This window comes from Haliotis cracherodii, unplaced genomic scaffold, assembly GCF_022045235.1.
Source record: "Haliotis cracherodii isolate W230 unplaced genomic scaffold, xgHalCrac1.p SCAF_6, whole genome shotgun sequence".
Classification (NCBI taxonomy): Eukaryota; Metazoa; Mollusca; class Gastropoda; order Lepetellida; family Haliotidae; genus Haliotis; species Haliotis cracherodii.
Genome location: NW_027266319.1, coordinates 8,336,693 through 8,348,618, shown reverse-complemented (window position 1 = coordinate 8,348,618; position 11,926 = coordinate 8,336,693). Strand labels below are relative to the sequence as shown.

At 40.2% G+C, this 11,926-nt stretch overlaps 1 protein-coding gene across 1 annotated transcript; it reads right to left on the bottom strand.

The window, feature by feature from the left end:
- Positions 1-2,089: 2,089 nt before the first annotated feature.
- LOC139445496 (NXPE family member 3-like) lies at positions 2,090-11,723 on the bottom strand. Its single transcript, XM_071226637.1, has 4 exons — positions 11,229-11,723; positions 5,781-6,452; positions 4,999-5,048; positions 2,090-2,886 (listed from the first exon to the last, which is right to left on the bottom strand). The coding sequence occupies exons 1-4, from the start codon at positions 11,393-11,395 to the stop codon at positions 2,090-2,092; spliced, it is 1,686 nt and encodes a 561-aa protein (XP_071082738.1). The 5' UTR covers positions 11,396-11,723.
- Between the last annotated feature and the right edge of the window lie 203 nt (positions 11,724-11,926).

Sequence of the window (11,926 nt, the reverse complement as noted above, 5' to 3'; positions counted from 1 at the left end):
CATCTGACACGATGTGATATAACTGGAGTAATGTTAAAAGCAGCGTTAAACCAACCTCATTCATTCACTCACTTCCACTTAACACTGACAAGCCTTGATGTAACTTAAATACTGTTTGAAGCGGCGTTAAATCGAATTCATTACTAGTCCTTGAAAACAACTGAGAACAAAATCATTTCTGGACGATCTGACAGATATCACATCGCATTGATAATTCCAAATATTAGTTAGTTTAAAATGTGAAAATATATTAATTAGCCGTTTCATTTTAATTGCCAAGTTCCTTCTTTCTGAGTAGCCTCCCTTATACCCTCTATCGCAAATCCGAACATTTAAGGTGATATTTTACCAACGCTTCAATCATTTTATATACAGACTAGATTCGGTTTGATAATGACCGATAACCTTGCAGATTTTACAGACTGTAGCGTGCTGAATATATTTGCAAAATTGAAATAATTAGGTATACCACTGAGTGTTGGCTAAGGATAACACTGATAACATACGTGTGTATATTCATAGACTTGGTGTGAACAGTGTGTAAATAGAGACAGGGGAGTTTGTTCCCTTTAACATCTTTCATCGTATAACCTCCTCAGCTATTTTGTCCTTTACGCCAAGTGGAATCTGTTTCGGCAAAGATTTGGTTGGTTTGTTGTTAAACGCCGCACTCAGCAATATTCCAGCTATATGACAGCGGACCAGACAATCCAGTGATTAATATCATGAGCATCGATCCATGCAAATAGGATCGATGACATGCATCAACCAAGTCAGCGAGCCTGACCACCCTACCCCGTTAGTTGCCAAGCATAGTCGCCTTTTACGGCAAGCATGGGTTGCTGAAGATCTATTCTATCCCGGATCTTCACGGGTCGCAAATGGTATGAATGGCGGGTGTTGCAGGTGGGGCAGGCTATGCTTACCCTTTTCGCGAAACTGACTTTCACTGGTTCATTCATATAATTTCCACAGCTATTTTCCCCTTTATACCAAATGAAATGATCTGTTTCGGCAAAGAATCTTCTTATTCTCTTGCACTTACAATATATATTCATCATAACACGTACACCGACTAAAATGAATCCCGGGCACATGACTTGATATCACAATGGCATATTATATTACTGCCAAGGCCATGTTTGTTTGTAAATAATCAAGTCTGGACCGGACAATGCAGTGATTGATATCGTGAGCATCGATCCACGCAATTGGGATTGATGACATGCATCAACCAACTGAAGTCAGCAAGTCTGACCACCTGATCCCCTTAGTTGCCTCTTACGACAAGCCTTTGCGCCATTTACGGCAAGCATGGGTTGCTGAAGACCTATTCTACCCCGATCTCCACGGGTCGCCAAGGCCATGTGAAAACACCGCGCTTCCAGCGATGTCACGCAAACACAAATGTATGGAATCCTAGAACGGACACTGTCCCATTGTCGCCGTTGACTGAAGAGAATTTCGGTCATACCACTGCGCGTTAGATTGATATTTTAGGAAATGTATCGGCCGTGCAAAAACAAGCAAACAATTGAAAAAAAAAGAAAAATGTGTGACACTGCGACAATTAGAAACATTTTGACCAATAGCCCGATTGACGCGCTTTTAAAATATTTTTTGTTTCTACTTCCGGGCAACAATGCGCCAAACGCACATTCTCAAGGTCAAAATATGTCGCCCCATCTAAATCATGCAAAACAAGTGTAAAACTATTGTTGGTTTCTCTGTTGTTTAACGCCACACTCAGCAATATTCCAGCTGTATGACGGCGGTCTGTTAAAATCGGGTCTGGACCAGACAATTCAGTGATTTACATCATGAACCGATCCACTCAATTAACGGAAGAATGGGTTGGTGAAGACCCATTCAATCCCGGATTGTAAAAATGTATTACAAAACGACCTATTCAGTGTCGCGTTGGTGTCGCGCTTTGGTTTATTTTACAACAAATTGGACGAAACACTGTCCCTTCATGGATTCCCTCCTAAAGACAGAACCAACATTCATGACCATGGTTATCATCAAACAAGGTCGGTTACGACCACATACGGAGGCATAGACAAAAAAACAACAATGAAATAATAATTCATAAATGTATTTTCCTACAAGCCATATTTAACATATAATGCACCATATTGGAAACGATAGTATCATTTGGATGAAGACTCTCGTTCTCAGACGCTACAGTCATATCCCAGTAATCTAAATACAACACTTTGTCCATGATTGGCTGAAACGTATCACGTATAATATTGTCATAGACGGGGCCCCAATAGTCATCCAGTCGGCCAGGCAGATCTTGCATTGCATGGGGGCCCTTTATTGCCACGGTAACGTTTGGGGCACGTGACACAAGAGACTCCACTGATTGGTAGAGACGCCGGATGTGACGTGTGAACACGCTCGGATGGAACGACACAAAATGGAGGTAGTAGTGTATTATAACAATATCCCTAGAATGATTTGGTAATTCATCAAGGTAAACATACGTGGGTCTGTTGAAACCCCTGTTAGGTCCTCCGTAGAAAGGGAGTTCGTGAGGCCCCCAAAACACTGAATAGTTGTGAACTGTATTGACAGCTAGGCATGGCTTGTGCCACGGCTGGCCGTCCTCAAACATTTGTGACGCCATTTTAAGTTTGAGAAGTTTCCGGAAATGTACGAACCACTGCCGAGTTGTGGAGTCTCCATATATGAGAAGACGTCGGTTACGTAAACAGCCTTCGTAGTGGTCGACAGTGTCAATGGTGACTTTGCAGGCTGCAGGGACCCACGTCCACTTGTGAAAAAAGCCCACGGGGGACACATCACCCCAAGTGTCAATCATGGGACGTTGGTTACACGGGATGAAGTTATCTGGATCACTTGAAGAATCGGACTCATCTGACAAAAAACATATTTTTTTAAACAATTAAACGAAAAAGAACGGGATTTGAAATACATGTTAGATCTTATCACTCAGTACGTGTGTGGACAACTGGAAAAATTCGTTTAAGACAAAAGGATGGCTTCCATTCAGTTGTAACTCACTTATCAGCGTGATGTTTTGACAAGTGTTGGTGGTTTCAGTTGAGCTCCAGACAGTGGATACCTACAGTGTTATTATGAACATTTGGTTTCAAAATCTGAAACTTAATCAGTTTAAAGTTTCCAAGTATATCATCAAGTGGAAACCATCTCCGAAAGTTTGCAGTCGAGGAAACCAAAAGTAACTCTTTGTTGTCTAGTTTCTAGTTTTCCGGATATTTTGAAACCGATTTTCGAGAAAGATCTGACAGCTACCACACTGTTGACTACAATAACGTTAGTTTTATCCACTTTATACGATTGGGGACTTTATAATGTAAAACAGGAACAGGCATCGGTGCTTCACTTTATGATTAAATCCTGCCCATCAGTCATTTTTTTGCCCCGTTATATGAAGCATATTCAAAAATGACACCATTGAAAACTTACAATGTGTGCCTAGTTGTGTGTCTTGGTTAAAAAAATAGAAAATTAAGAATGCGTCCCTTTTTCCTTAATTTAAGAAAATAAGTGCTGGAGAAACATTTTTATTCAGCCTGATATTCGTACACAGTGGATTCAGATGGCCCACGTAGCACAAAACAGTGGTTTACCTGTATTGTGTTATGGGAAGATCAGACAGCTTAATTACTGATTCACAAGATGATGAATATCGCCTTCATTGCAGCCCTAATTATTGGCTTTTTACCCGGAGGGCGTGGATGTTACACTTAAGATGACAGCGGGAAACGTACCTTTGATAATATAAAAGGTGAAGGCGTTTTAATAGCCAAGCCATCGTTTCATTAAGTTATGTCATGGTGAACAAGGCGTTCTCCTAGCCCGAACCACCCTCGATCAGCCACTGTGTACTATATCTCCCTGATATTTAATGATACATAACCTTGACCAATCACCTGCCATGGTTCGTTTTGAGCCTGATTCGAATGACATGTCACTAAATGTAGCCGTCTGATGAAATTATTCACATGAGCGGTAGACATTTTGTGCTATCTTTGAAACTATGATGGAAGTGACGTCACTATCGAAACAAAGCTATGGATGCAAATGGGTCCAGGGTATTGATCATAAAAGAATTGAAATAGAGTACCCTGGATAATCGGGCCGGTATTAAATGTCGGATTTTGATTATTTTCAATATACCCCGCTAACATGTATGGCACTTATGTCCCCCGCTCGAATTGCCGAAATGTTGCCATTACATGGCAACATACCAACCGCAGTTTTGTATCTCCAATCAATAATGTAAGATGCCATTCTCCGAATATTTTCGATATTTTCCGAATGAAATAGATCTTGGGGGGAATAACTCTGAGTTTTTTTACTGTCGTCTGCTATACATGCCTAACTGTTGTATTCTTATCGGTTAGAACCAAAGCATGCATAACATACTTGTAAAACAAGTAGGTGTCAGTAAGAGACACTCGTTGTCCCCTGGTTCACCTCGAGACCTGTGGACAACCTATACTGTATGTCCATCAAATTGATGTTAATCACTGTATGTGTGCATGTATTATTTGTGCTTATTTCCTTTTGGTAATCGATGTAATTACATATATTTAAAAAGGTTTCATGAACCCATACGGCTTGGCATATATTGTATGAACTGTTGTAGGAATTTTTAATATATCTACAATGTGGGATGCTTGGATAAAATTAATTTTTTTTTTTTTCCTATTCGCTGTGCAGAGTTGCGCTCCTTGGACACGCCAGAAACCTATGATTGTGGATTCGAATCCCGGTTCGCCCCGATTATGGTTCTAGGTTTGTCAGCACCATACCCGTGCTCGTGGGTTTAAACGAAGTCGTAAACGTCTGAGACCTGCATCACTTCGGGCTTTCCTCCCACAATAAGCTGGCACGCCGTGATATAACTGCAATAATGTTAAAAGCGGCGTTAAACCCAACTCACTCACTCACTCTGCTTCTTTTCTCTTATTCTTTACATCTCAGCAATATTGTACTTACCAACGTGTATTGTAACGACGAGGCGGGTTCGGAGTTGTGAGTGGTTATTTCTAAAAAATAAATTATTTAATTTTGATAAATGCAAAAATCGCTGATCAAGTTTATATGATCAAGACACATATTTATTCAATAAATAAACAGTTTTACACTCATTTCAAGCAAATATGCATGTCGTTGCAATAAGCACTGTCGTGTAAATGGGTTTTATGCCGCATTTCAGTTATCTCACGGCGGGACAGGTTAAGTGGGAAATCTTAGACCTTTTATACTTTGATAACACCCACGGGTATGGTGCTGACAAATCAAGAACAATCCGGGCACAGCTACGGGACGCAACAGCAACTTCCGTTGCCTTCCCCACACTTGACCTGAATCACTTCTGAATGAGTTGACACATAATCCTATAATCCTATACGGATAATCCAGCATGCTCGTATGCATAGCATCTTGATACTAGTTGTAATAGCCATCAAAACGATATCCTGATAAGGAATATATTCAGGAAATATGTCATGCAATTACCATCACAACGAACAGTGAGCGTGAGTATGGTTTTACGCCACTTTCAGCAATATCAACGCGAGGAACACCAGAAATTGGCTTCCCACATTGTGCCTTTGCGGGAACCGAACCTGGGCCTTCGGCGAAGCGAGCGAATGCTTTAACCTCAGGGCTACCCCAATGGCCTCCACGCCGAACAGATGGACAAGTACTTATGTTTTTAGCAATTTCTACCAACATGTTGTTTTACATCAATTATCAATATACGAAATTAATCTCACCTTTCAATTATCACTTTTTCCGCTTTGGTCAAAGGAAGATGGCCGGCGTTGTCATGAACAACAATTTGTATCCAATCAAAACAAGTGATGTTTATAGACCTCGGCTCCCCACAGTACCAGGGCAGACCATAGTTCTCGGCTGTAAAGTTACAAACCTTCCGGTACCCAGGGACTTCTGGGAATGGAAGACACGGAGACTCTTCAACCTCGAGATCTTCCTCTTCCACCGCAAATATTGCGTTTATATGTTTTATTGTTTTATGATCATCAAAAACTTTATAAAGGATTTTTAAACTTTCTCTCGGTCCAGCAATGGAGGCTATAACTTCCGGTTGCCCAGCCCAAGCCGCTCTTAAAACTCCTGTATATGTACCATCTTTGTTATCGGTCACATGACCGGCTGAACATGCTGACTCGGCAAGATCTCGAAGCCAGATTCTCACTAAGTCACCACCTCGTTTCTTCGGCAGTCCGTAACCATCAAACAGCTGCACTTTCACTTTTATTCTCTCCCCTGCATTGTACGTCGTTCGTTGACCTTCACCTTCTAAAAACATGAAGGACAAGGTCGCGTTGGCACATAATAGTGGGTCAAGGTTATACACATCGGAAGTGATCTCAGCCTCGCTCACGAAATCAGGGCGCTGAATAAAAGCCACTGGCTGTATAGAACTGAAACAAAAAATAAATCTACGTTAATGACATCAACATGCGTTAGCTATAGAGTAAGTGGGTATGGTTTTACGCCGCTTTTAGCAATTTGATAGCAATATCACGACGGGGGACACCGGAAATGGGCTTCACACGTTGTACCAACATGGGGAACCAACCCGGGTCTTCGTCGTGACGATCGAACGCCATGCTTCTAAAAGGGAGTATGGGTCTGTGCTGTAATTTGATTGGCTACAAAACGTTGTTAAATGGGAATCGAAGTACGGAAATATTTCAAACTTTACACTGCGTGTAAATACTTTTCGCTATTTCCCCACCCCAAATTGATTGAAACTTCGCGTAGTGAGGGAGAGTTTCTGAAAATTACTGGAAAAGGTTTGTTCTTTACAATGCCGATATGCAGGATGTATATTAACAATGTTAAAAGCGGCGCTAAATCCGGAGTATCAAAATAAGATAAACATGAACTTCTGAAATATAAATCAACGCAAGGAACAAATAACCTATATATGGATTATATAATGTATTATATAATATTATCTAAACTGCAGGACAAAAGATATACACTTGCAAATTGGATTTGACCAAACAATGACGTAATCAAAATGTTTCTACGCCGAAACAATCGCCGAAACACTGCAAGCCACAAATGCATTGTATGATACTCGTGTCCAATATATCACCATCGAATAACCATGTCTTGCCTGTTTCATTTTTTACTTTTAAAAATGACACAAGGGTGTAAACATTAATTCTGTCCGGTAGTTCATGTCCTTGGTCGTACTATGGCATGACAACAAACACCCCACCCCCGCCTTGATATTGCTGGAATATTGCTAAAAGCGGCGTCAAACCATACTCACTCACTCACTGTAAATCGACACTGAGTCAAATTACTTATATATAGATGAAGGAGCATTAGGTTTTAAAAATATTGCCTTTGTATTATATATCCATATGTGGCAAAGTATATTGTTGAGTTAAAAGTAAAAACTTATTTCGGGAATAGGTCACGAACGACTGTAACCGCTTCTCATAAAGGTATTTGTGTCTGCAATATACCGCTCTACTTCTTCAATGTCGTTATGATTGATGACACTCAACACAGTCATAACTCAGCCTTTACACAGCTGAAGACTTACTCTTGCCGTGACCTCCAACGACAACACAGTATGTGTATTTGACTTACATGTATGTGCTTCGCGTACAATTGGAAAAGAGTCTGTCGCTTTTTACAAAAGTAGTGTACGGAAGACGAGTACATGCATATTGATTAGAATCTTTGATACCACAACATACATCCCTATTGAACCACATTTTAGGTAAATACTTTTGAAACAAGATGGATATTTCAAAACTAAAAATATTGATTTTTTTGGTATAGTCACTAAAGTAATTGTATTATGCTGAAGTTTTTGTAGGACATTTAGAATTTGGAAGGACATGAAACATGACCCTTTGTAACGTATTGTAACGACGTTTCAAGGCTATTGCACGCACATATATATATATTTATATATTCATATATGACGTGCTTGTCAAAACACCTTTATCCACACAAGATCTTTCGCCGTTCAACGGCTCTTCAGGTGTAATGGAAACTTTAACTTACATTATAGTCCTAGGCGACGCATGACAGTAGTATTTGTGACGTCATAATTCCTATGATGTAACAGTGACAATAGAGGGAGAAGTATATATATATATATATATATATATATATATGTGTGTGTGTGTGTGTGTGTGTGTGTGTGTGTGTGTGTGTGTGTGTGTGATAACGGTTTTCCCTGATGAACGGACAAGAAGTGGCCCTGCTCCGTCGACGTCGTTACAAAATATAAAGTAGTTGTTATCCATAAAATGAGTATCAGGCATTTATGCATTGAACTGATTCTTATAACTGACTACACAGTTAAACAATACTATACTATAATGAGTATTTGTCATCACAGAATAGGAATGTAATATACAGGCTAATGGAATGGTCCGGAAGTCGCATGTTATTTATACATTTATACATTGCAACGTCGATGATAACATTACAATATATATAAGTCACAGTATGTTACATGTTCTAGACAACGGTATATACAATATACACGAAACCGAACATGTAAATTTACATATCGCACTTGGTCTACCATAGGCACGTAAACGGATCTTTATCATTATATATATTGGGGCGGTCGGGTAGCCTAGTGGTTAAAGCGTTCGCTCGTCACGCCGAAGACCCGGGTTCGATTCCCCACATGGGTACAATGTGTGAAGCCCATTTCTGGTGTCCCCCGCCGTGATATTGCTGGAATATTGCCAAAAGCTGAGTAAAACCATACTCACTCACCTTATCATTATAGTGAACCTGTTTGGTACTGTGTGAATATAAAAAGTTAGATTAACTGCGATTAACTCGATTTTCTACCGAAACATATTCAATTGGACGTAAAAGGCAAAATAGCAGTGGAAATTATATGAAAACGTTTTTGTAGTTTCTTTCATTATCGATAAATACCTCGGAGTTTATAATAAAGTTAGGGAACTTCAGTCCACCAGGAGAATCATCGACACGGTCTCAGCTGTTGATGTAATGTATACCATGTACATGTTTATGTGTCTCACTTGCATTGTGTAATGTGTATCATGTATAGGTATATGGATCTCAAATGCCTGATGTAGTATGAATCTATGTACATGTATATGTGTCTCACCTGTTTCGTGCAGTGTAAGTCAGCTACATATATTTTTTTATGTATAGGTTATACGACATACAGCCTTTCCATTGGCCTAGAGGTACCGAAAAATTAACGTTCATTTAAGTGTATGAACGACACAATTCGACGTTAATTCGTTTGCAAGAGACTGTATTCTTGAAATGAAAGTAACTACTTCCACATTCCTTGGGAAATCCCTGGAAACTCCCCTGCACGAATACATACAGAAGCGTTGTTTCTGATCACTTAGACCCTTAATCTTGAACTCAGCGGTTTAGCATACGTTGTAAAAAGCAATTCACATAAAAACTATCGTTGTGACGTAGTGTGTCTTTTGGGTGACATAGACGTCCTTTGGGTGTTACTACTTAATTAGGGGAATTAGCGGTAGTAGAGCGGTCACGACTGGCTATCACCTTGAAGAACAGAGAAGGCTGCTGAGTTTATAGCGTTTAACCGGTGGAAGTAGAGTGAAGTTTGCTACCACCGACCGCCGTATATATACAACTCAGTTGATCGGCTGTAACCATGGATGGTTGTGTCATTATTTACTGATTTTTTCAAGTAGGTTGTTATATTGCCTAACTGACCCTTATTCCACAGACGGACTGACCATGTGTGCCGGCCCTGTGACGTGAAGTTAACTCACTAATCACTGGTTCTCAGAGAGAGTGACCCTTTGTGTCAGCCTGGCTGGGCAGACTTGCATAATGGACCACTGTCTCACAGCTGGGGTGACCGTGAGTTTAGCCGCATATGCGAAACATAAAATATCTTGTATGCGGCGGTCAGTTAGTGCATTCGCTACACTGAATTTACTTTAAGAATAGTCATATTAGTTTACCGATATAGGTTGATAAATATATATTTTCTAATAGGAATTTGGTGTTAGAAGAAAGCTATGACAGTAGTATCGACTAGATACTTGTCTAGACCGACAGTGACAGTCAATAGCGACCTTTGAATTTACCTTAGTATCTAATTTATACATCTTTATAACCACCTTTCAATGATCGGTTAATTGATCAATGATGTAACACATGTACCAACCACAGTTTCATGAACAACTTCGGAAATCTCTCCCGTCACGTTTATCGTGTCTGACATTTTGACGTTTTGTACTTGATGTAAATGTATTAAGACACACTGTCATTTTGACTTACTTACTGAGGTAGTTCTTAACTGACCTTTCTCACCTAATCCTAATATTATTTGAATACAGATGTTCCTGTAAAGCAAGTTGAGCAAACACACGCTCATGTCACCCCCCTTTGAAGAACTATTTTATGCCGCGACACAGTTGTTTTAGTGTGGCTCTCAGTGTCAACCTGAACTCACACGTGCCACTTTAAATACAATTTTGTAGATATCTGACGCACCATCCTTCTTATAAAGAATTATAAGAATTGATTTTCACTTTGTGTGAGTTCAGTGGACTATGAACCTTCATAGGGTTAGGGACCAACATTGTTTGACCGTCGTCTCAGGCTCCGACGTTCATACAGTTTCGCACTTACTCTATGGAGGTTCATGATACAATGAACTCGCACAAAGTGAAAGTCAGTTCTTGAATATATGTGACTCACCTGCTTCATGTAGAGAAGTCATGTACATGTATATGTGTCTCACCTGCTTGGTGTAGAGTAAGTCATGTGCATGTATATGTGTCTCACCTGTCTGGTGTAGAGTAAGTCATGTACATGTATATGTGTCTCACCTGCTTGGTGTAGAGTAAGTCATGTACATGTATATGTGTCTCACCTGCTTGGTGTGATGTAAGTCATGTACATGTATATGTGTCTCACCTGCCTGGTGTAGAGTAAGTCATGTACATGTATATGTGTCTCACCTGCCTGGTGTAGAGTAAGTCATGTGCATGTATATGTGTCTCACCTGCCTGGTGTAGAGTAAGTCATGTACATGCATATGTGTCTCACCTGCCTGGTGTGGAGTAAGTCATGTGCATGTATATGTGTCTCACCTGCCTGGTGTAATGAAGTCATGTTCATGTATATGTGTCTCACCTGCTTGGTGTATTCGAAACCATATATATGTATATGTGTCTCACCTGTTTGTTGTAGTGTAAGTCAAGTACACAACGCCAGCTGCAACGACCAACAAAAGTCCAAGTACGTTTCGGCGACATTTAGGTTGACAGCATCTTGAAACAGCCGGCGACGTCATCCTCAGCACCGAAGCTATCAACGTCGTCAAATTAACTAATTTTCTAGCCATCTCCACTCTTGCTACATTACGCACATACCACTATTGGTCCTTTTCAAAAATTGATTCCTTTTCAAAACAGACATAGCACACACTCTAAACGAACCAACAATAATCCGAGAAAACTTTAACAGAGGAGTCATCCGTTCACGAACAGGTCATCACACAGGTACGATCCATTAAACTGCAAAGAGATGTCCATAAATCACTCAATGTCCTTCACAAACACAATTAAATGATACAAAACCACTGTGTAAATAGTCGTATGTTCCTTAGCGCGTCGTCCCCATCCAAACCCCGACAACTACGTGTTCACCTGACTTGTGAGTTAAATGCACAATACTGCTCTCACTACCACCACTGTTCACCGTCACAAGGTAGCATGTCTGTATTATCCTTGGCTGTACGTCAAAATGCAAAGGGGAGTTACGTTCTCTTGACGAACTGGGTGTGTTGTAACGCCCGTTCATCATCATCACATTGCCCTTTGACATACAGCACCTGTCACAAGTGTTGATGCTAATAGATGTTGGTGTGCATTAC

Excerpts from the sequence above, each read along its gene's own strand:
- LOC139445496 (XM_071226637.1), bottom strand. The coding sequence starts at position 11,395 with ATGGCTAGAAAATTAGTTAATTTGACGACGTTGATAGCTTCGGTGCTG. Across the intron at positions 6,453-11,228 it reads ACTTACACTACAACAAACAG|TTCTATACAGCCAGTGGCTT; the intron begins GTGAGACACATA and ends TTTTTGTTTCAG. Across the intron at positions 2,887-4,998 it reads CGTCGTTACAATACACGTTG|ATGAGTCCGATTCTTCAAGT; the intron begins GTAAGTACAATA and ends GTTTTTTGTCAG.